The 26,316-nt window shown below is 41.7% G+C and overlaps 1 protein-coding gene across 4 annotated transcripts in view; it reads right to left on the bottom strand.

The window, feature by feature from the left end:
• Window positions 1-26,316, bottom strand: part of LOC127572107 (rho guanine nucleotide exchange factor 4-like) — a 351,573-nt gene that overhangs the window by 74,976 nt on the left and 250,281 nt on the right. For all 4 annotated transcript variants that reach the window (XM_052018989.1, XM_052018990.1, XM_052018992.1 and 1 more), the window contains one exon: window positions 3,637-3,776. In XM_052018989.1, the coding sequence (XP_051874949.1) occupies window positions 3,637-3,776 (140 nt within the window). The remainder of the gene's footprint in view (window positions 1-3,636; window positions 3,777-26,316) is intronic.

The raw sequence follows: 26,316 nt of genomic DNA, 5'->3' as shown, positions 1-26,316 counted from the left end.
GCCATGATTGTACTGAAAGGCAGATCAGACATAAAGTGCCAGGTCACCTACTCCTGCTCCTATTGTTTGTGTTCTTGGGTAGTGCGAATTGCTGTATAAAGAGCTAGAAATGGACTCAAAAGGCTAGTGATGTAACGATTCAATGATAGCAACAAAGCTATAATTACTGCATACCTCTTTGGCTCTGAAAAAATTATTTCATCTATAAAGTTTATCACCTGCATAAAAAAATGAAATTTCTTATTGTTCAGACAATTAAAAATTAATTCATTTTTACTGTAATTGGTTTGAATATTATAGCTCCTACCTAATTGCATGAGAAAGTGGCAATCTTTTTTAAAACACTTCACGAAACTGCTACAGAGAAAGTGCAGTGCAGGTAGACAATAGGTGCAATGTCATAACGAAGTAAATTGTGAGGTCAAAAGTCCATCTTATTGTACTAGGGAACCATTCAATAGTCTTGTAACAGTGGGATAGAAGCTGTCTTTGAGCTTGGTAGTATGTGCTTTCAGGCTTTTGTATCTTCTGCCTGATGGGAGAGGGGAGAAGAGATAATGTCCAGGCTGGGTGGGGTCTTTGATTATGCTGGCTGCTTTACCGAGGCAGCAAGGAGATTAGACAGAGTCCATGGAAGGCAGACTGGTTTCTGTGATGTGCTGAGCTGTGTTCGTAACTCTCTGCAGTTTCTTGCGGTCATGGGCAGAGCAGTTGCCATACCAAGCCATGATGCATCCACATAGGATGCTTTCTATGGTGCATTGATAAAAATTGGTGAGGGTTGACAGGGTGATGCCAAATTTCTTTAGCCTCCTGAGGAAGTAGAGGCACTGGGAAGCTTTCTTGGCCATGGCATCTACATGATTGGACCAGGACAGGCTATTGGTGATGTTCTCGACCTCAGCAAAATTGAGCATGTGCACCGCCCCCCTTCCTGAAGTCAACGACCGGGTCTTTTGTTTTGCTGACAATGAGGGAAAGATTGTTGTGATGACACCATGTCACTAAGCTCTCTATCCCCTTCCTGTACTCCGACTCATCATTATTTGAGATACAGCCCACTATGGTGGTATCATCTGCAAACTTGTAGATGGGGTTAGGGCTACGCAGTCATGAATGTATAGGGAGTAGAGTAGGGGGCTGAGGACGCAGCCTTGTGGGGCACCAGTGTTGAGAATAATCGTGCTGGAGGTGTTGCTGCCTGTCCTCACTGATTGCAGTCTGTTGGTCAGGAAGTCAAGGATCCAGTTGCAAAGGAAGGTGTTGAGTCCCAGGCCCTGGAGTTTGGTGATGAGTTTACTTGGAATTATAGTACTGAAAGTGGAACCATAGTCAATAAACAATAGTCTAATGTTGGTGTCTTTACTGTCCAGATGCTCCAGAGATGAGTGTAGGGCCAGGGAAATGGCATCCACCACAGACCTGTTTCGGCGGTAGGTGATTATGTATGGAATTATCTGTCTGGATGGCATGTAAAACAAAAGCTTTTCACTGTACATGTGACAATAAGAAACCAATAATAATAAGTTACTCAAGTGCCATCTTCATCCAGAGGAGCGTTCAATGCTCATGTTTTAAAAGCATGTCCAACTGGGCAAAATAAGCCAAAATAGGCAGCATTGGTTTAGTGCAGATCTTCTGTTTCTAAGTCAAAAGGCAGTGGGTTCAAGACCCAGTCCATTCAATTTAACAGATGATCTACGAAAATATAGCAGTGTAACACTGAGGGAGTGGTGCACCAACAGAGCTGCTTGTCCACAACTTCAGAAGATAACACTTTTACAATACAATACATCTGAGAATCAATATTTTTTGAAATGGAAGGAATTTGCTCTGACTTGAGGTAGAATCACCGCTCCCTAGAAATTTGAGAAGATCAGTTACTTTCTATTCGACACACACATAACAATGTCTCTCCCTGCACAAAGCTCATTTAGAATGATGACAGGAGAAATTCTGCAGGGCTGTTATTTATTGTTAGCACAGAGTTTTATTGATGAAAAAGGTAAAAACTGAGTTCTTCATGTTAGCCTTCAGGGTGGTTTGTGTTTTCATTGGTTAAAACCAAACATCGAAGCTCTACTTATAATTGATGCTTTTGCTTTATGGACATTCACTGCGGATTGTAGCTCAGTAAGATTTTTATTGTTTCACAGTTGCCAGTCCTTCAGTCTGTATATTGCCACATGATAACTATTGTGCTACAAAATTCAGTGACAGAGAAAACAAACTTACCATGAACAGAACATAGTTATGTACACTACTACTACACCAATTATCTTACTACAAAAAGGCACCAAAGGCAATTTTCAATTTCACCAGCTGATCTGTCATTTGGCTGATCAGGTCACCTGCCACCAGAGAACCCAACTATATTCCATTGACTTCAACAGGTACAAATCATGAGACAGCCAGTGAAATTAGCCCTATAGGTGTTAAGATCAGTGAATGAATGAGAATTCCTCTTCTGTTTTATTGCTGTTTGCTAATCCTCAAGTTATACACCACATTTGGTACTTTGGTACTTGCACCATAACATAACATGGCAGCCTGCCATAGACAAAAGATCACTTCAACTCTCTTCAACCACAATCAGATTCCAACCACAACACTAGACATTCTGTGCATACATTTATCTCCAAGGAAGAAAATAACACCCGAAATACATTTTAAATTATTTGTACATTATTTGCTATACTTCAATATCAGAAATAGAAAACACCAAACTCCAAAAATATTGAATGCAATGCAACCCATGCAGAACTATGATTAGCAACAATCAAGATGATATTCAGAGAGTCACCAATATATTTGCACGAAACAAAGCAAATAATAAAAATGCATTTGCTTAAATCCAGTCTCAATTTGCCATTGTCACTTCTCATTTAACCCTAATGTACAGAATCCAGATATATCAATTCTCTCCTCACTTCTTTCCATCATACAGTCTCCAATGATCTTAACTATTTGCCAGTCAGTCTCTTTCTATCACATTCCTAATATCAGTATCAAATTGAATTGAAGAACGTACATTCACTTAGAGGATATCTCTGTAGGATGGTGTCGGTAATCCTGCAGATGTGATGGGGAACTGCGCTCGAGAAGACGCAGACAAGAAATAGAAGGACAATACTGAGGTGACCAACCCACAGTTCCTTCAAGCACATTTTTGCAGGAGGAGCACGGTATTATTGAAGTTCAGTGTCAAAAACACAGTAAATCAACAAGCAATCACCTGGAGACTGCAATAGTGTTTGTCACCTCTGGGAGAAAAAGGCACTAGGGCACACAGACAATAAATCTTCTGTTGTCATTTAAATTAATTTACAGAATGAATGATTAAGTGGGTTGTGATGAAGATCTACCAGCTGACTATTTTCATCTGGAATTTATGTAAATATTGGTCATATATGTTATATGAGTTTATCAAGATTTCACTGTGTACCTTATTGAATATTTGGTGAGCAAATATTACTGGGAGATTTGGTCTGTCAGTAATTTTGAGGTATTATTCTGGAAGTAATATTGTAAAAAATGTTTGATCTACATAAAGGATGCCAGATAATTACAACTTTCTGCTTGTGTACCTAGTTTTTGAACAAACAATATTCTGCTTAATTATCTAAAGCTCAATACCTCATTGATGGCCAGCTGCTCTCCGCCTCCTCCTTGGTGCCCATATCGGTGATTTCCACTCCGATAGTCCTCATACAAATCCTCCTCACTTCCAGCTTCATCAGCAAAAGCACTCTTGTCCAGTGCACCATCATTGATGACTGCATTGTGAATAAAAACAGAAAGATTTGTATGCTTGTACTCAAGAAAAACATCCTGCATTTAAACAGCATCTTAATTTTGTAAGATATCACTAGGCATATTGCAAGTGTGTAATCAGGCAAAACACTGGGACTGCTAGAAAATAAGGAATTAAAACGAGTGCCCAAATGCTTGGTCAAAGAGATTGGGTTTAAACCGAGTCTTAAAGGCAGAAACAGTTGAGAAATGAGATGGTTTGGAGGGGGTAATTCCAAAGGTTAGGCCTCGGATGGCTGATGGCATAGCTGCTGATGGTGTGGCAAAAGAAATGGAGTTAGCACAGCAGATGAGATTTGAACAAATGTGGAGTAATGGAGGGTTCACCATCAGCATATTTCAATGTGCAAGAAACTACAGAGAGTTGGGGGCACAGCTCAGTACATCATGAAAACCAGCCTCCCCTCCATGGATGCTGTCTACACTTCTCACTGCCTCGGTGAAGCTGCCAGCATAATCAAAGACCCCACCCGCTAGGGACATTCTCTCTTCTCCCCCTTCCCATCAGGCAGAAGATACAAAAGCCTGAAAGCACGTACTACCAGGCTCAAGGACAGCTTCTATCCCATTGTTATAAGACTATTGAATGTTTCCCTAGTACGATAAGATGGACTCTTGACCTCACAATCGACCGCGCTATGACCTTGCACCTTATTGTCTACCTGCACTGCACTTTCTCTGTACCTGTGACACTTTATTCTGCATTCTGTTTTACCTTGTACTACCTCAATGCACTTTGTAATGAATTGATCTGTATGAATGGTATGCAAGACAACTTTTTCGCTGTACCTCAGTACATGTGACAATAATAAAGTAATTTCAATGTGAATATGCCCGTGGCCTCTGCACATAGCTCTCATTAATCATCCTTTTGGTGTTATGAAAGCTACACTTCCAGTCCTTAGATCACTGCTGATGTAATTTCATAACGTCGAGGAGCAATAGTTGACCAACAAATTTGAGCCAAACAAATCAAACTTCCACCACCTTAAATAATGCAAGTGTTGGGTTCTGGGCAATGCTAGTGGCAGACATTTCCGAGTCCAGATGCTTCCATTCCTAGCCTTGGATGAAAACCTGTAGCAGTGTTGCGCAGAGAAAGACTATGAGGATACATAGGAGGCACATCAATGAATTCCAAGCTGCAGAGATTAGTAGATAATCAACTGCGTTAATGGCACTTGCAGCCACCAGACCCATACAAATAGGATATTCTCCTTGTGACACCACAACTCTGAGCATGAGCAGAGACCGAGAAAATTGGTGGACACAACCCGAGCACAACAGTCATCGTAGCAGTCCATCGACTTTCAGAGCCTTATTATTGCATTCATTGTTTAGTATATTCTTCTGATAGTCCAGTAATAAAGGAAGCTTTACCATATCAAAGTGATGCAAATGGGAGAACTTGTAGACAATTCTCAATGTTGAGCTGAGGAAGTCCGGCAGGGACTGAGTGTTGCAAGTCCTGATGGTGCCTCAGTATTAAACCTGCACTGCACCCAGCAAAATAAATTAATTATTTAGAGTCATAGAGCCATACAGCACAGAACAAGGCCCTTCGGCCCTTACGTGTCCACGCCGACCAAGATGTATATTCAAGCTAATCCCATTTCCCATTACCTGATCCATATCCCTCTAAACTCTTGTCATCCATATACCTGTCCACATACTTCTTAAATGCATCTAATGTACCTGCCTCAACCACTTCCTCTGGCAGCTGGTTCCATGTATCTACCACCTGCTGTGTAAAAAAGTTGCCCCTCAGGTTCTTATGAAAGCTTTCACCTCTAGCCTTAAAACTACGTCCTCTAGTTTTCAATTCCCCAACCCTGGAAAAAAAGACCACTCACCCTATCTATGCCCCTCATGATTATATATGCCTCTATGAGATCACCCTTCAGTCCCCTACACTCCAAGGAATAACCTCTCCCTATAACTCAGTCCCTCGAGTCCTAGCAATATCCTTGGAAATCTTTTTTGCACTCCTTCCAGTTTAATCACATCCTTCCTATAACAGGGTGACCAAAACTGAACATAATACTCCAAGTGTGTGGCCTCACCAACATCTTGTACAATCAACCTCCCAACTTCTATATTCAATATCCTGACTGATGACTAATTTTTGGACTGATTCAAGAACAACCGACATAGGTCTTGATTCCAGAACTGAGGAAACACTTAAAGTTGCAATGGTGTTCTGTGATTTTGCACAGGCAATATGCAAGTGAGATCTGGACACACAACATCAGCACAGTATAAATCTTTGTTTTCATTATACTGATGAAACATCTGCTTCAGACACCTTCTGGGGATCAAATTGTACATTCAACATTTTGTTGCAAACAGACGTATGGCAAGACTATGGTCATTTTTAACTGTACTCTCAGATTAAGTGAAGCAGGTCACTTGGTTTGTGTGACACAATGTTATAGTTTGGACTAATGTTAGAATTTCTGAACTGTTAAAGCAGAATCTGATTTACATGAAAAGATAAAATGATAATTGCAGATTGTTCGATCATTAAACTGTGTAAAATAAAAGCTGCAACTTGAGCCAAGTGGTGGATCAAGAACATTTGGTTAATGCTTCTTTGCATGCTTCAACAGCAACAATCTCTTAATTAGAATCTAGCAGTGGTAGTATATATCTAACTATGTTTGATTCTGGGAGCCATTTTGCCAAATAGATGCAGGTTGCCATGGAGATTTACAAGATTAGAGTGGGAAACCTGGGATCGTTCTCCTTGGAGCATAAGGCTGAGAAGACATTTGATGGAAGTGATCGAAGGATCATAGCAAGTTAAGGTAGGCAAACAGGGAGAAGCTGTTCCAAAACAAAAACTGCTGGAGGAACTCAGCAGGTCAGGCAGCATCTTAATAGTGAATGATTCAAGAACTGCAGGATACAGATCCAAAGAGATGGGTAAAAAATACAGGAGAATGTGAAGAAAACCATTTTAGCCCAGAAAGTAGTTATGATCTGCAACTCATCCTTGTCAAGGTTGGTGAAACAGTCATTCAGTAAATAGTTATGTACTGGAGGGAAGACAATTTGGAAAGTTATGGGGATAGAGCAAGGGAATGAGATAATTGGACTGTGCTACAAAGAGCCGACTAGAGCCAGCACAGATTTAGTAGGCTGAGTGGCCTCCCTCAGTGCCATAACAATTCTATAATTTGATGATAGCAGCACAGCAAGAGCACAATGCAAAAAGAACATAAGAACATAAGAAGCAGGAGCAGGAGTAGGCCAACTGGCCCATCGAGCCTGCTCTGCCATTCATTAAGGTCATGGCTGATCTGGCCGTTGACTCAGCTCCACCTACCTGCTTTTTCCCATAACCTTTAATTCGCCTACTATGCAAACATCTATCTAACTGTGTCTTAAATATATTTAATGAGGTAGCATCCACTGCTTCTCTGGGCAGAGAATTCCACAGATTCACTAGTCTCTGGGAAAAGCAGTTCCTCCTGTTCTCCATCCTAGATCTACTCCCCCGAATCCTGAGGCTATGTCCCCTAGTTCTAGTCTCACCTACCAGTGGAAACAACCTTCCTGCCTCTATTTTATCTATTCCTTTCAAAATTTTATATGTTTCAATAAGATCCCCTCTCATTCTTCTGAATTCCAGCGAGTATAGTCCCAGACGACTCAATCTCTCCTCAAAGGCTAACCCCCTCATCCCTAGAATCAACCTGGTGAACCTCCTCTGCACCGCCTCCAAAGGCAGCTTATCCTTCCTCAAGTAAGGAGACCAGAACTGCACGCAGTACTCCAGGTGCAGCCTCACCAGTATAGTTGCAGCATAACCTCCCTGCTCTTAAATTCAATCCCTCTAGCAATGAAGGCCAACATTCTATTTGCCTACTTGACAACCTGTTGCACCTGCAAACCAACCTTTTGCAATTCATACACAAGCACTCCCAAGTTCTTCTGCACAACAGCATGCTGCAATCTTTAACCATTTAAATAATAATCTGATCTTCTATTTTTCCTTCCAAAGTGGATGACCTTGCATTTACCAACATTGTACTCCATCTACCAGACACTTGCCCACCCACTTAACCTATCTATATCTCTCTGCAGACTCTCCGAATCCTCTACACAATTTGCTTTTCCACTCAATTTAGTGTCATCAGCAAATTTAGATATGCTACATTCAGTTCCCTCTTCCAAATCGTTAATGTATATCGTGAACAGTTGCGGGTCCAGCACCAACCTCTGCGGCACCCCGGTCACCACTGATTGCCAACCAGAGAAACACCCATTTATCCTAACTCTCTGCCTTCTATTTGTTAGCCAATCCTCTATTCATGCTAATACGTTACCCCCAACTCTATGCATCCTTATTTTATGGGTAAGTCTTTTATGCAGCACCTTATCGAATGCCTTCTAGAAATCCAAATATACAGCATCCACTTGTTCCTCTCTATCCACTGCACTCATTATATCCTCGAAGAACTCCGGTAACTTTGTCAAACAGGACCTGCCCTTCCTGAATCCATGCTGTATCTGCCTGAAGGAACCATTTCTAAATGGAACCAATTCTAAAAGCACTTTAAAAGGTGCTGGAAATGTGTGTCAATGAAAGGGAAGGCTCCTTTAGTGAAAGGGCTGTATTCATACAGTAATCTATCAATTATCTCCATGGTTCATTTTTGTTTTTATTGAACTTTAAGCACCAGTTTTGGTAGGATTGATCACATGCTCTTTATGGAGTTCACTAGATTACCTTCTCACTCATTTCAATGGAAGGGAGTTTAGGCAGGCTCACTTGCCAGCCTGTAGTTGCTTTAATCTCCAGACAGTTATGACAAAAATAACCTCCAGGTACCATGATATTTTCCTTCTCAGTTTCAACTTTTCTGTTTTCATATCAAGTCTCTGTAATTGTCCAGCAAAATATTATAATCCACAGAAAAAAAGAAATGTTATGCTGCTATTTGGCTTGTCCTGCTATGTCAGATCATCCTGGTTATATGTAGTAGTTGACCACAATGGAATTAATTTTAAAAGCAAATTCAACATACTCTCACAACTTTATCAGCATATTTAGCTATAAACCAAGGTGAATTTCTGGGATTAGTTTTTTTGCTGGATTTTTGCTCAGCTATCCACATGAATAGGAAAAGGAGCTTTAAAATAGTGTAGTGATATTTTCAGCTTGATTTTTTATGGTTTGAGAGCTAATTGCAATTTTTTTTTGCTTAAGGTAGTTCAAAACAATTCTTTAAGAAAATAAATAAATGAATATTTTGTTTTGTCACAAGGCACTGGAGGAGAAGGGAAGACAATTGGAGTTGTGAATATGCTAAAACCAATGCTAAAATTTGAGGGTCAGGAAGATAGCATGTAGCACCTGGCATTCCCCATGGACAAGGTGGCAACACCTTTGTCTTCGTCATAAAGAAAACTTCTGGAGCTGAGCCATTGGCCGTTGTGAAATGCTGCATAAAAGATCTGTGATCTAGGACTTTGTTTTGGTGTTCTAGTTATATATGGGAAACATAAATGAGACATCACAGTAATGGGTAGCATCCAGATTGCTTTTTTTTAAATCAATTAGAACTTGGAAATCTCTTCCTGGAAGACCATGTGATCCAGATCAATCCCTTACATCTAAAACAATAATTTCTAAATAGAGTTAATTGACTGATGGCATTGCCCATTAGCAGTCAATCTGCAGAAACAGATTTTCTCTCCCAAGCCATTACTTGTTTGAAAATCATTTCACTCAAGTGTGCAGCTTTTAAACTCTTGTTAAAAAACAACATCCCCTTTCCAATTAATTTGTTAATGGATAGTAAAATCATAATTTGAAGAACATGTACAAAAATAAAGACATGTCTTGTTCTCTCATGTTTTTACTTACAAATCTTATTTTAGACGCTGTTGCCTGGAAATTCACTCCCACTCTGTAGTGCTAATTACACAATACGATGACACTAGTACATTGCACACTACCTCTGAACTTCAATCCATTTGAGTCAATGAAACTGAATTTTGGAGGAGTTAAATAGTGTATTCATGCTACCAACCAAGGAAATGCTTTTAGTTTACACTTAGCAACATCTTGTCATTTTCATGTCAAATTGTACCAAGCCTTCTGTTTACAGTATTCTGTGAAACACCGTACAATTATTTATTGACCTCGGCTCCAGCAAGTTACGGGAATGCATATTGGAAACCAAGTTCAAACTGTTGTGTAAATGTTTCTAAAATGGCTAAATATAAGCTATATTGTTTTGGAAAGTTTCTTAACTCTCCAAAACAAAGTTTCAAGTTGTATATCTCAGGTAATCATACACAGATCATTACTTTGCAATTTAACTTCCTACTAATATTACATCGACATCCTTCTTGCTGACTCTGCATTCAGAACTGGGAGACAGGATGTTTCAATCTATTTGCATTCAAATGTGTAAATGATTCAAAGAGTTGGCGCAGGTAATAAATATCACAGTAACCTTCATTCATCAGTAAAGCAATGGAAGTATCATTGAAAGTGCCAACAGGCAGTATCCATTCAGCAATAACCCACACACCAATGCCCATTTTGGGCTATGCCACGACAACACACCTCTCCAAACTTCATCACAGCCTTGATCAAAACACAGTCAAGAGAGCTGAACTACAGATGATTGAGGTTCTTGTTACCATACAGCATTTGGACATCCTTATAATCCAGCGACATTTCACAACAACTCCATTTACTTGGTTCCAGTAAACATGATCAGGCAGCATCAGTGGAAAGAGAAATAGCTAATGTTTCAGATCTGGGACCCTGTTTCTCTTTCCACAGATGCTGGCTGACCTGCCGAGTGTTTCCAGAATTTCTGTTTTATTTCAAATTTCCAACATCTGCATTTATTAGTTTCATTCAGTGAACGAGATGTGACTCTACTCCTACGTAGTCACGAGCAAAAGATGAGCAGAAATGAGTCACCAGTTCGAGTGTTGCAGGCCCATCCTTTGTCACTCATTCTTCCGCACTTCCTCATGTGGAGCAGGCCTTCCTTCTGTTGCAGTGAACCAAGCTGGCCAATTGCAATAACTTCTTTCCTCAGTAACCTCCTGCTTGTGGGTCAACACTGTTCTTTTTAGCCAACTGACCACCTGACAGTACAAGTAGTGTTTCTCACATTCTTTGTTTTATCACAGGCCTTGACAGCCTGCCATTAGATAACAGTCCTTCTGTTCTGAATCTCGAGATCAGCGTCACAATGCTGCAGTGATAACAAAGTCTGTTTTAAGATAAGATATCTTCATTAGTCACATGAAATGCATCTTTTGCGTAGAGTGTTCTGGGGGCAGCCCGCAAGTGTTGCCACGCTTCTGGCGCCAACATGGCATGCCCACAGTTTCCTAACCTGTACATCTTTGGAATGTGGGAGGAAACCAGAGCACCCAGAGGAAACCCACACAGACACGGGGAGAATGTACCAACTCCTTACAAACAGTGGCCGGAAATGAACCCGGGTCACTGGCGCCGTAATAGCGTTACACTAACCGCTACACTACCGTGTTTTGCCACATTGGTTTCCAAAGGCTCATGGTCATTGTTCTCAAAGCACGGTGGTTGATTTGGCCAGGCTGCCAGCAATTTCAGAATTACAGTATCAAGGTAGCATTTTTTTTACGAGCCTGTTAAAAGTACTCGAGGCTCAGGAGGAAAACACCACTGAAGTCATATACAAAAGCTGGAGGAACTCAGCATGTCAGGCAGCATCCATGAAGCGAAATGGACAGTCAACATTTTGGGTCGAGACCCTTTATCAGCCCAGGTGAAGGGTCTCAACCCGAAATGTCGACTGTCCATTTCCCTCCATAGATGCTGCCTGACCCACTGAGCCCCTCCAGTGTTTTGTGTGTTGCTCCAGATTCCAGCGTCTTCAGTCTCTTGTGCCACCACTGGAGTCACACCCAGCACAAAGGAAGATTTGCTGTACTTGTTAGAGGCCAATCACCTCATCTCTAGGTCAACCTTTCAGGAAGTTCCCTAGCAAGGTTTAGACACCCAGCCACCATCAGCTGATTCATCTGTGACCTTTTATTCATCAGAGGGTCTAAATTGGGAAAGTTAACTGACATTTTCAGTTTTCAGTCCCAGTTATAGCTCTGCAGTTAATGAAGCAGCCTGTGCTTGAGTGCACCAAGATAAGGTGGAGGATTGGTATTGGTGCAGAGGTGCAGTCTGTGGGGTGGAGACATGTCTCTGAAACAAAATCTACACTGGGAGTGAGAGTAGGTAAAGTACAAATCTTAGAAGAGTCAAACCTGGTTTGACTGGGACATCTTTCTTTAAAATAGCATTGTTGCCTCAAACATTGTTGCCCCCAACATAAGATATTCCTTGGACAATGGAGCATTGCAAGTAACTGAAGCAGAAATCTTGTCAGGAATGCAAGGGTAAATGCAACGGAAAGTGCCCGGTCGAACTTCCAGAGTGACATAACACAGCCTGAAGGCAGTCACTATCAAGTCATTCTTATGTGCATTGCACTGAAAAAACAATGCTACCAATCTGAATTTCTCAGCTAAGTTTTGTGGACCCACCATGAACCAACAGCTTAACTCATCTTTATAGGAGCTGGCCAATTTCTAGCCAATGCTGGCCACCTATTGCGAGTTACACATTTTGCTTCATGCATGATGGAAGGTGTCATCTAGGTTTCGTTGTACTGTTTTGTTTCTGAAGCACTGACTGCTTCATTTTCAGAGGAGAATGGAATGCTGAGGTGACTGGAATTTGGCACTGAGCCAGATCATTCGGGATCATCAATTTTGTTGGGCTTCTTGATGCCACACTCTACCTACTACTGACTTGAAGTGGGAGGGATAAAATGGTCAGGCCCTTCTTACTAAGGCCCTTCTCAGGCAAACACTTGGTTGTGCCAGAACCCATCCTTTGGCAAAAATATAAACAGCCTTCTCTTTACCATGTAAAACAATGAATCTATAGCTCTGGAAGCTCCAATCTAATCAGCTCCAATCTGATCCTTGCCTGAAGAGCTTTTGTCCATGTGAACAGCACATAAACATATAAAGATCTCCTTAAACAGTGCCAGTGTAGACCTTCCTTCTGTTTTCAGACCCAATTTCCAGTTAATGGTCTGCACTGTATTGGTGAATGTGTATTGGTATTGGTTTATTATTGTCACATACCGAGTACAGTGAAAAACTTGTCTTGCATACTGATTGTACAGGTCAATTCATTACACAGTGCAGTTACATTGGGTTAGTACAGAGTGCATTGAGGTAGTACAGGTAAAAACAATAACAGTACAGTGTCACAGCTACAGCAGAAACAGCTACACAGCCACGCTTGTGGTCCTGGGCAGAGCAGTTGCCATACCAAGCCGTGATGCATCCAGATAGGATGCTTTCTACGGTGCATCGGTAAAAGTTGGTGTGTGTCAAAGAGGACATACCAAATTTCTTTAGCCTCCTGAGGAAGTAGAGGTGCTGGTGAGCTTTCTTGGCCGTGGCATCTACATGATTTGATCAGGACAGGCTATTGGTGATGTTTACTCCTCGGAACTTGAAGCTCTCAACCCTCTCAACCTCAGCACTGTTGATGTAGACAGGTGCATGTACACCGCCCCCTTTCCTGAAGTCAATGACCAACTCTTTTGCTTTGTTGACATTGAGGGAAAGGTTGTTGTCATGACACCATTCCACTATCTCCTTCCTGTACCCCGACTCATCATTATTTGAGATACGGCCCACTACGGTGGCATCATCTGCAAACTTGTAGATGGAGTTAGAGCAGAATCTGGCCACACAGTCGTGAGTATATAGGGAGTAGAGTAGAGGGCTGAGGACGCAGCCTTGTGGGGCACCAGTGTTGAGAATAATCGTGCTGGAGGTATTGCTGCCTATCCTCACTGATTGCGGTCTATTGGTCAGAAAGTCAAGGATCCAGTTACAGAGGGAGGTGTTGAGTCCCAGGTCTCAGAGTTTGGTGATGAGTTTGCTTGGAATTATGGTATTGAAGGCAGAGCTGTAGCCAATAAACAATAATCTAACGTAGGTGTCTTTACTGTGTGGCTGGGTTGGAATTATGTAGCATTATATGTGGATTAATTTCACTGTCATGCAAGTGGAAATACACCCTTGACAGGCAAAGTACCACCTGATTCTTACAACGTGGTATAAGGTGCTCTACCTGGGTGCAAGTCCATAGGTCCCTGAAAATGGCAACAAAAATAGATAGGGTGGTAAAGCAGGTGTACCACATACTTGCCTCATTGGTCAAGGCACTGCCTATAATAGTCAGGAAGTCATGCTGTAGCTGTATAAAACTTAGGATAGGCCACCTTTGGGGTTCTGTGTGCAGTTCTGGTCACCACATTACAGAAAGGATGTGAAGGCTTTGGAGAGGGTGCGGAAGAGGTTCTCCAGGACATTGCCTGGATTAAAGAGTATTAGCTATAAGGAGAGGTTGGACAACTTGGATTGTTTTCTGCGGAGCATCGGAGGTTGAGGGGTGACCTGATAGAAGTATATAAGGTTTTGAGAGGCATAAATAGAGTAGATAGTCTTTATCCCAGGCAGGAAATGCCAAATTATAGGGGGCATAGATTTGTGGAGTGGGGGGGGGGGGGGTGGAGTGGAGTTTAAAGGCAAGGCAAGATTTTTCCTCAGAGAGTGGTTGGTGCATGGAACACACTGTTAGGGGAGGTGGCGAAAGCAGATACAAAAGCAATATTTAATAGACATTTAGACAGGCACATGAACAGGTAGGGGTGGAGGATATGGACCTGGTACAGGCAGATGGGACTAGCTTAAATTAGCATCACGGTCAGTATAGACATGGTGGGCCCAAGGGCCTGTTCATGTGCTCTGCTATTCTATGTTCCATGTACTCGATATGTAATTGCAAACCATGGACAAACATTGAGCTCAAATGGGAACCAAAACACACAAAAGCTGTACCACATGATTGGATTTCTACCATATTAACCAGCCCCATTTTATCTGTTGTTTAGGGCTACAGGCAAGTGTAGGTGGGTGGGTCACACTACAAATAGCTGTTATTTGGCAGCACAATAGCAATAACTGCACATTGAAAATTGTTCATTAACTGCAAAGTGCCTTGGGGGATCCTGAGAACATAACAGATATGACAAAATGCCAAATGTTTCCTCTGTAGTCAACTGGTTGCTTTAATTTTAATCTCAAATCGTTCATGTCCAGAGTTTCTACAGACCTGCTACAATGCAGGCTCAAGGGGCTGATGGGACTGTTCACGTTCTCATCTTCATCTGTTTCCAGACTTCTGTTATCTTTACCTTGCATTTCCAAGGGATCGATGAACCTTTTCCAAAAATAGCATTGCCATATTCCACTCCACTAGTCAATATTCTGTGGCTGAGTAGAATCAGTGTTTTTTCCTCCCTGCCTGATGATGTCCATGTCTGAGCAAATTGGGCTGGTTTGTCTGCCTTTTCCCATCTGCAGAAAGCAGCCTGGATTCTTTGTATCTATCAGACTGAACATAATTTATTAAGCAATTGATTCCTTCAGAGTCAAAAGTCTTGCCTCACGACTTAATACAGTGCACAAAAACCTTTGCAAGGTCTGTCTCCCTGTTGAACTACCATTAACCCATTTTGAATTAACTCTACAGTTGAAAATGTATAATTAAAACCAACATTATAGTGAAAATATAAATCAGGCAATATGTGGTACCACTTTCCACTTCAAGTTTGAATGTATATACTAAGTGACAGGAAAATTGACTGGAAAGCCTACATGAATCTCCAATATTGTTTCTAGATGTGGTGCAGGACACAGATATTAATGGCAAAATTGATCATCTATTTGCAACCCTTGCTTAACATTTCTTGCTGTGCATTCCTCTCCACTTCATTCCATCCTGACCAGTTGTCAGTTATGGCAGGGCTTACATGCCATAACAGGCTACAAGACGAAGTCGGGCTGCATAGCTAACAACAGCGCATCCCTTCCGGATGAACAACGCATTCTATGTGTGTTTTCAACAGAAGGGAAGTGGATTTGTCACCATCCACCCTGACAGCCACCAATGAAGCTGAACCGGTGATCATAGTGGAGGACATAAGATCAGCCTTCTGGAGAGTGAACACGAGGAAAGCACCTGGCCCAGATGGTGTCCCTGGCCGTGTGCTCAGATCTTGTGCTGATCAGCTGGCAGAAGTATTTGCGGACATATTTAACCTCTCCCTGCTTCAATCTCAGGTTCCCACCTGTTTTAAGAAGACCACCATCATCCCGGTACTGAAGAAAAGCAAGGTAACATGCCTCAATGACTACCGACCAGTGGCTCTGATATCCACCACCATGAAGTGCTTTGAGAGGTTGGTCATGGCACGCATCAACTCTAGCCTACCAGACAACCTGGACCCATTGCAATTCGCCTACCACTGAAACAGGTCTGCAGTGGATGCCATCTCCCTGGCCCTACACTCAGCTCTGGAGCATCTGGACAGTAAAGACATCTACGTTAGACTATTGTTTAGTGACTACAGCTCTGCCTTCAATACAATAATCCCAAGTAAGCTTGTCACCAAACTTGAAGACCTAGGACTCAACACCTCCCTCTGCAACTGGATCCTTGACTTTCTAACAAACAGACCGCAATCAGTGAGGATAGGCAGCAATACCTCCAGCACGATTATCCTCAACACTGGTGCCCCACAAGGCTGGGTCCTCAGCCCTCTACTCTACTCCCTATATACTCATGACTGTGTGGCCAGATTCTGCTCTAACTCCATCTACAAGTTTGCAGATGATGCCACCGTAGTGGGCCGTATCTCAAATAATGATGAGTCGGGGTACAGGAAGGAGATAGTGGAATGGTGTCATGACAACAACCTTTCCCTCAATGTCAACAAAGCAAAAGAGTTGGTCATTGACTTCAGGAAAGGGGGGCGGTGTACATGCACCTGTCTATATCAACAGTGCTGAGGTTGAGAGGGTTGAGAGCTTCAAGTTCCGAGGAGTAAACATCACCAACAGCCTGTCCTGGTCAAATCACGTAGAAGCCACGGCCAAGAAAGCTCACCAGTGCCTCTACTTCCTCAGGAGGCTAAAGAAATTTGGTTTGTCCCCTTTACTCTCACCAACTTTACAGATGCACCATAGAAAGCATCCTATCTGGATGTATCATGGCTTGGTATGGCAACTGCTCTACCCAGGACTGCAAGAAACTGCAGAGAGTTACGGACACCAGCCTCCCCTCCTTGGACTCTGTTTTTACCTCTTGTTACCTTGGTGAAGCAGCCAGCATAATCAAAGACCCCACCCACCCGGGACATTCTCTCTTCTCTCCTCTTCCATCAGGTAGAAGATTCAGGAACCTGAAGGCACGTACCACCAGACTTAAGGACAGCTTCTACCCCACTGTGATAAGACTATTGAACAGTTCCCTTATACAATGAGATGGACTATGACCTCACGATCTACCTTGTTGTGACCTCGCACTTTATTGCACTGTACTTTCTCTCTAGCTGTGACACTTTACCCTGTACTGTTATTGTTTTCACCTGTACTACGTCAATGCACTCTGTACTGACTCAATATACTGCACTGTGTAATGAATTGACCTTTACGATTGGTTTGTAAGACAAGCTTTTCACTGTACCTTGGTACAATTGACAATAATAAAACCAATACCAATACAAATACCAATACAATATGGTCGACTCACTGGCTACATTTGCATGTTAATGCAATCCAGCTGAGATGAGTTGAAACCCATTGCAGTAATTACAGTAACAGTTGGTAACTGCAGATGAAGAGATCGTGTAGCCAGTGTGCAGAATAGTCATGACTAAGCCAGTTATGGATCAACTCCACCCACAGCTATGTTTTTTTCTTTACAGGGTTAAAGAGGCAGCTTCTTCATCACATGGTGCTAATCGGCTTGATTTCATTTGGAGAGAGAAAAAGGATAAAGGAACCATTTTAAAAAAAGCAGCATCCCGGCAAACAGTTTAGATTTTAACACTCTTGTAAATGAATGTGATTTTATTCCCCTAAATTTGGTGCTGGTGATTATCACTTTGACTTATTTATTTGTGTACCAAGCCAGTTATGACTGAGCAGTTCAATAATCTCATAACATTCTGATTTATAAGTGATTATTAACTAGAGTTGCAGCCCTACAGGATGATTTTATTTGGAGTTGGAAGCTGTGAGTCCCCTCCACCTTCAGTGGGAGAGACAACTGCTCAAATTGGGTGCAGGGCACCCTGCTGCTAATTTACTGAAAAAAAACAGATGTAACAATTTCAACCCCATTATCTGAGGTTTGGCAAGCATACTTTTCATAAAAAGACTGGAAGGGTGTTAAGAGTGATGTGGTTTGTAATCTGGCAAATTACCCGGGTTTGCTATTACATATTTTATCTACCAATGTCATCCAAAGGCATCCTGAAAAATATTGATTAATACCAAGTGAGACTGTGGGATGTGAGATATACAATAATCAAGCTGTGAGACTGGACATGTTTTGCTTGATTTCACAAAGCCAGTGTTTTTTTAAACAGTTGTTTCTTTGTAAAGATATTGCTGAAATTAATTACATTTCCAAAAAATTACTTTAGTTAGATTTCCAATCAGATCCAAAAAGCTTCACTGCTGAATTCAGTTTGCTAGGTGTTTTCTATTCAGTACAATTTCCATTCCAATTTGAGTTCACAGTAGTATTTTACATCCTGGATATCACACACCTAGTAAGTAACAAACTGACAGAGAAAGACTTTATGCCTCAACAGAGAAATGCATTTTTATTCCATGGAGATTCAGAGTGTGATCTGACAATTGCATTATGCTGTACAGTACGGCACTTCCTGCCTGGTAAAAGTAAAAGGCTTGCATTTATGTAGCACTGTCCATCAGCTCTGGATAGCCGAAAGTGCTTTACAATCAATTAAGTACTTTGAAGTCTAGTCGCTGTTGTAAACTGGGAAACATGTCAGCCAGTTTGCACTCAGCCAAGTTCTGCAAAGAGAATTATGTCAATGACTAGATACTCAATTTTTAATGGTGGAATTGGTCAAGGGATACCTATCAGTTAATCACAACAAAAATCTCCTCTGCTCTTCCTTAAGTAATAATCACAGAAGTCCTCCAGGACTGAGATAGGGCCTCAGCTTAATGTAACATCTGAAAGACAACGGACTGGAAAGTCAGTCATTTTGTGATCATTTCTGGGTCGAAATGCACCACTTTGGAAATTCAACTGGGGACTTCTGAGCACAAATAATCCTTGCACCAGCAACATGATTTCTGTGTGAATGGCACACAGCACAGCATCATTCCTTGTGCAACATTCCTTTAGAATCCTACCTGGGAAATTAGATCACATTCTGAGGTGTATCATTGTTCACTTTCATTGCACTACTGTCCTGATCCTTGGCTCATTTTTTCCCTCTGCCCTATGGGAAGGGGGAGAAGAGGAAATGTCCAGGGTGGGTGGGGTCTTTGATTATATTGGCTGCTTTACTGAGGCAGAAGATACAAAAGTCTGAAAGCACGTATCACCAGGGTCAGGGACAGCTTCTATCCCGCTGTTACAAAACTATTGAACGGTCCCCTAGTATGATAAGATGGACTCTACTTCATTATGATCTTGCACCTTATTGTCTACCTGCACTGCATTCTCTCTGTAACTGTAACATTTTATTCTACATTCTGTTATTATTTTACCTTGTACTACCTCAATGCAGTGTTGTGACGTATTGATCTGTATGAATGGAATGCAAGGCAAGTTTTTTACTGTACCTCGGTACATGTGACAGTAATAAACCAATTCCAATTCCAATTTTCCTTTGTGCATCACAGATGCAGCAGATAATCTGTAGCATCCAAAACCTTGGCTTCCAGCAAAGTTTGCTGCAATGTGACCATGACTGAACTATTACAAGCACACTATGCTAACTTTTTAGTTTAATTTTAGTGTCAAAGAATGGAGATGATAAATCTGGGAGTACAGCATCCAAATATTGTACTGGAATGAGAACTGAATTCTAAGCCTACACCTTAGAGACAAAAGCACTATTACTTTTGCTGTACCTGTACGGACTACATTAATTTGTCTTGCTCATTGTTATCCTGCAGGAGTTTAACTTGAATATTGAAACTGCCTTCCACTCTCCTTCACTGGCCCAACAATATGCAGCATCTGTAGTTGTTTTGTTTCACATCTTCTACCCTTACTCAAGAAGGGCAGCAAGGAAAAGCCAGGTAATTGCTGGCCAGTGAATGTAAGAAAGTAATTGGAAAAAAATTCTGCAGGACAGGATTAATCTACACTTGGAAAGGCACAGGTTGATCAGGGATAGTTGGCATGGTGGTGTCACTGGGAGATCCCATCTGATCCACTCGATCAATTTTTTTGAAGAGGTAACATAGTGTATTGGTAAGGTCAATACAGTTGATGTTGTCCACATGGACTTCAGTAAAGAATTTGACAAGGCCCCACATGGGAAGCTAGTTCAAAAAGGTTAGGATCCAAAACTGGCTTGGTAGTAGGAGGCAGATGGTGAAGGATAAGGATTTTTGTGATTGGTAGCCTGTGACTAGCAGAGTACCATGGTGATTGGTGCAGGGACCCTTGTGCTTTATTGTATATATTTGTTGTATACGTTAATGATTTGGATATGAATGTAGAAAATATGATAAGTAAGTTTGCAGACGACATGAAAATTGGCATTTTCATGTTCATGATTGGGAGGAAGGTAGTTGTAGGTTCAAAGATGAGATTAATCAGTTGATAAGATGGGCTGAGCAACAGTTAGATGGAATTTAATCCTGATAAATGTGAGGTGATGCACTTTGGGAGACTAATAAAACCAGGACATGTACAATGAATGTAGGGCCCAAGGGAATATTGTGGAATTGAGGGGCCTGGATGTGCAAGTCCGGAGATCCCCGAAAGTGGCAGCACAGGTAGATAAGGTGGTGAAGTAAGCATACAGGATGTTTAACTTCATTAGCCAAAGCATAGAATTTAAGAGCAAGGAAGTTATGGTAAAACATTATGAAATATTGGGTAGGCAACAGCTAGAGTATTGTGTACAATTCTGGTTACCACACTATGTGAGGGATTGATTACACTGGAAAGGGTTCAGAGGAGATTCGCCAGGAGGAATGTTGCCGGGCATTAATATTTTAGATAAGAGGAGAGACTATATAGGTTGGGTTTGTTTTCCTTGAGGTGGAGGCAGCTGAATGGGGCTCTGAGTGAAGGGCATAGACAGGGTAGAAATTAGGGAACTTTTCCCCATAGCAGAGGTGTCTAAAGCTAGAGGTATAGGTTTAGGGTAAGGGGTGAGAAGTTTAAAAGAAATTTTTCACCCAGAGGGTGGATGGAATCTGGAACACACTGCCTGAGTGGATGATGGAGGCAGAAACCTTACAACATTTACAATGTATCTACACAAGCACTTGACCACCAAGAGCTGGTAAATGGGATTAGTATTGATGGGTTCTTGATGGTCAGCATGGACATGTTGGGCTGAAGGGCTGTTCCTCTGCTATATAACCATGATTCCAGATGCAAGGAATAGTCGCTGAACTGTTGGGAAAAAAGCAGACAGGTGGAACTAATTGCAATACTCTCAAACAGACACAAATATGATAACTACATGACTACTAAATTATGATTCTCTGACTTCAATTACAGAATATTTTTCTCACATTTGCCCGATGTTGACTTCACTCTTAAGATTCAGCTTGAATTCCTACTGTTTTATTGAGTGGAATAGTGGTGCAGTGGTTGGTGTTGCTGCCTCTAAATTCGAGTGACCTGGGTTCAATCCTGACTTCGAGTGCTGTCTGTGTGAAGTTTATGTGTTCTTCTTGTGACTGCATGGGTTTCTCCAGATACTCAGTTTCCTCCCACGGCCAAGGATAAGCTGGAAGGCTAATTGGCAATTGCAAATTACATCTAGTGTCAAAAGAATCAGGGGGTGGAGGTGGGGGGAGGTGAGAGAGAATAAGTTGCAGAGTTACAGGGAAATAAAAAGGGGACTGGGATTGATGGGAATACTTTGCTGAGAGATGGCATGGACCCCACAGGCCAAATGGTCACCTACTGTATTGTAGCCATTAATATCTTGAACTTAATATTCTATCCTGTGGGGTTTCACTGATTTCTTTTGCCATTATCGCTTTCTAAGCAAATGAGAAAATACTTTGCTGAATTTAAGACTGTAGCTTCAATTCTGATTCTTTCTTTGAGCAGGCCCATTTATTTTCTTCACACTGTCAATTTTCATATCAGTGATGTTATCTACTTCATTGGCTATCTTGTAAATTATTCTAAAACTACCCTTGTTAGAATTATTTTGCAACATCATTGGATGCACTGAAATATTTTGGTGATTATATCTCTGCAACGTTGGATCTCATGGACTGAATCAGTAGTGACAGCATTGCAATGAGCAAGGAAGCAGTGTTGTTATGCAAGGCAGGATATAGATAAAAGAATCCTTAATGACTCATCCACTTCAACACCCACTGCCATGTATAAAATGTAATGGCACTGAGAGTATTCTTCAAAAAGCACACTACTTATGGCTGGTTAGTCATTCAGCTTATGCCCATGTTAGACCAGTTTGGGCAACACTGTGGTGCAACTAGAGCTGCTGCCCCACAGTTCCAGAGACCAGGGTTCAATCCTGACCTTCGGTGCTGTCTGTGTGGAGTTTGGACATTCTCCTTGCAATCATGTGTGTTTCCTGGGGAATGCTCCCATTTTCTCCCATATCCCAAAGACATGTGGGCTGGTAGGCTGACTGGCCACAACAAATTGCCCTTAGTGTGCAAGTGACTGGTAGAATCTGGAGGTGAGTTGAGGGGAACATAGGGAGAAAAAGTATAATGTAAATGGGCGCTTAATGCTTGGTGTGAACTCGATGGGCCGAAGGGCCTGTTCCATGCTCTATTACTCTGTAATAGTTATTATGGAATAATATCTACAGTCACTGTTGTAATGAAGTAAAACTCAGCCACAAACAAAATAACCAGATAATCAGCAATGTTATACAAGAGATAAAATATTGATCAGGATACCAGGAATAATTTCCCCGGTTCTTCGTAAAAGATCCCAGAGCCATCATTGCTTGTGTCCAGAGTTAACCCCTGTCTTCATGTTACATCCAAAAGCTAGCACTTCCAACAGTGCTGCACTCTCTTAGTACTGCATTAGAATGTCAGCCTGTATTTTTCCAATCAAAAACAAAATTGTATAGGTAAAGGTGCCAACAGTAGTGCCTGCGTTACACTGGAATTTGTAAGAAAAGGTAGGTCTTAGTGGCTGTAAAATACTAGACCTATAAATAAGTTCTCAGTTTAAATCATTAAACACCCGCATTGTGCAAAGTGACATGTCACTTCTCTCTCGTAATGAGGAAGGGTAAAACCGAACATCCAAACTAACAATCCAGTCTCTGCACTCTGCCTGCATAAAGTCCTCCATGTACTGTTGGACTGAAGAACTGTTCTTTTAGACCTGGTCCTACATCTTTCCAACGATCTAAGATGCCCTCCTGCCATGACTTTACATGACATAGATGGTGTATGTTTGCGTAATGGCACCGCTGTCTTCTACTACTGTTCTGATGTGGGCTTCATATTCACTGCACTTCAAACAACTTGGTAAGGGCGGGTCTTTGGTGCCTCTGCTGTGGCATCTTCCTCCACTTGCTCACCTGTACCTTTTTGCACTTCTGTCCCATGAACAAACCTTTAATCAGTGCTAAAATGATTGCTTCTTTTGAAGCAATTTTCATGATCCTAACATGGTGTGCCTCTGCCATACTCATTTGCGAAACAGTACTGCTTCCAAGTATGGAGATACAAGAGACTGCAGATGCTGAAATCTGGAGCAACAAAGAATCTGCTGGAGAAACTCAGCAGGAAGAGCAACATCTGTAGGGCAGGGGAGGAGGGAGGGAATTGTTGACGTATAGGGTTGAAACCCTGCATCAGGACTGGTGTTGATTCCAAGTTCCTGATTCCAGTCATGCTGCTTCCAAGTATGGCTGGTCAACTACAATGAAATCCACATTCTTTGGATACACTGCCTTCAGATGACATCTCCCAGCTGGCTTTAGTATTGTTCTCTTGTACTTTGACAGCTCATGTAATGATTGCATTGCCTCAAGACCGCTACTTTGCTTTGGGAAGATGTTATACATTGCTCCAGATTCAAGTTGAAATGTCACTGGTTGCCTTTGCATCTAGATGCAGCTAGTGGGTGTTCCTTCCATAGACCAGACCTCACACACCAAGTATATTGTGTCCAGCTGGTAGCCTGAATCTGACCCTCTCGGCATACTTCATCTCATCCTCTCCACAGACTTTTCATATCCTGTTCATTGTGCACGCTGTGCAGAAATGTTCTTTAGCTGCTCCATGTTGCTGTCCATTATACTTGTAACAGTGTAGCCACCTTGGTCGTACTTTCCCTGTTCTGCCTGTTGTCTTTCGGTTTACCACAAGTACTTCCTTCTGCTGGCCACCCAACATTTCTGGCTTGGTTTAATAACTCTGCAGCTGGGCACATCCATACGTACTCATCTACAGTTTACTGTGATAACGTCTCACATAGCAATGGTTATCGCAGGCTAAATTTAGGAACCCCACAAAAAATGTGATCTCTGATGAGTGAATCCTTCATGTCAACAAAACTTTAAACTAACAAATTACTTTATTTACAAAATTGTCGTGCAAGCAGTGTTTCTTACAATAACTTTATCAACAGAGACAGACTTTCAGGAACCGTTTTGCTAAATATTGTCACCATATGCACGCACAAGGAGCTGGTCACATGGAAAAATGGCACAATTCATGGTGGCACCAACCCAATATTACATATGCCCCATAAGGCACATAATGGAAGCACATACAGTGAAACCTCCATTATCTGTCATTTTGAGCAGGATACCCTTCATCCAGTTGAAACAGGTGAGTAATTGGCAAACACTTTACTCATTAGGTGGCACAGTAATGACCTCAGTACATAAAGTCAAATGCAAGTAAATTTAACTGAACACAATGTTAGAGCTGCAATGTTTCTTCAATGCAGCCTGCAGGGGATTGATGTTCTTCGCATTGTTGTCATATTCTCACTAACATTCTGATAGTTACTGGGCAGTGCAAGTGAGGTTGCATTGAAAATGAAAGCTGTCACTGATCTTATCTGCAGCCTGAGCATAAAATAAACTCCACTAATTTTGGTATGTTAAAACAGAAGGTTGTTTTCTACCTGCACATCCAATCCAGTACTTTGTGTTGGAATTACCAATGTTAGGAAAATCAATCTACAAGCTAGTGAATTTATGAATTAAAATCATGATGCAATTTTTAATGGTGCCACTCTTGTCATAAAGATGACTCTTGGCATCAGTGCAGCAGTTAACCAAGGTTGGCATCAGGATATCCATGTAGAATTGAATTACTGCAAGGCATGGAACTATTACAGGATGCAGTTATAGCCACAGAAAGGAAGACCATTGATGTTACTGGTGGTCAATCCCAGGACGTTGGAGGAATTCTTCAGGGTATTATTTGGAACCAATCACCTTCAGCTGCTTTTCCTCCATCAAAAATGCTGGGCTTGATATTGTATTCAGTTCCATTTGCTGTTCCTCGGAAAATGAAGCAGACTGTACCAATAAAGTCTTTAAATATTTTTATGGTAGTGGTAGATGGATACTTGTTAAGGAAAGGTTACTGCTGGTAGGAGAAATGCAGAATTGAGGTTACAATCAGATCAGCCATAACCTTATCAAAAGCCAGGCAGGCTGGAGGGATCAAGTGGTTAAGCCTTGCTCCTAAATCATATGTTTGATGCAGTCCAAAAAAATGGAGAGATAGGCCACAGAGATATACAGCATGGAAATAGCCCTTTCAGCCCACTGAGTCCACACCGATCATGAACCATCTATTTACACTAATCCTACATTAATCCTATTCCTTAATCTCCAATATCCTCATCAACTCCCTCTAGATTCAACCTCTCACCTACACACTTGGGAAATTTGGGCCAATTAAGCAACCAACTAGCACATCGCTGGGATGTGGGTAGAAACTGGAGCACCTGGAGGAAACCGACACAATCACAGAGAGAATGTGCAAACTCCACACAGACAGCACCTGAGGTCAGGATTGAACCCAGATCTCCAGAGTTGTGAGGCAACAGCTCGACCAGCTGAGTCACTGTGCCGCCCCTATACAACACCATTTAGGGCAACACTGTGGGAACAGCTGAAACTCACTTCATACATCCCCTCACCCCAAACCTAGAGGTTATAAACAAGAAAAATTCCAGCCATTTAGCACCTAAGTAATGTCCCTTCAATTGCATGAATATAAATAGTAGTTCCTCCTTATCTTGCACATGAATTGGCTTATGCTGTTGAAACAAGATCTCACAAAACAAAATCTCAATAGACAAGCTCAATGATGTGGGTTGACAGGACATTAAACAAGGTATTCCAAGAG

The sequence above is a fragment of the Pristis pectinata genome, chromosome 6, assembly GCF_009764475.1.
Source record: "Pristis pectinata isolate sPriPec2 chromosome 6, sPriPec2.1.pri, whole genome shotgun sequence".
NCBI classification, from domain to species: Eukaryota; Metazoa; Chordata; class Chondrichthyes; order Rhinopristiformes; family Pristidae; genus Pristis; species Pristis pectinata.
This window is presented reverse-complemented; position numbering and strand designations above follow the sequence as displayed.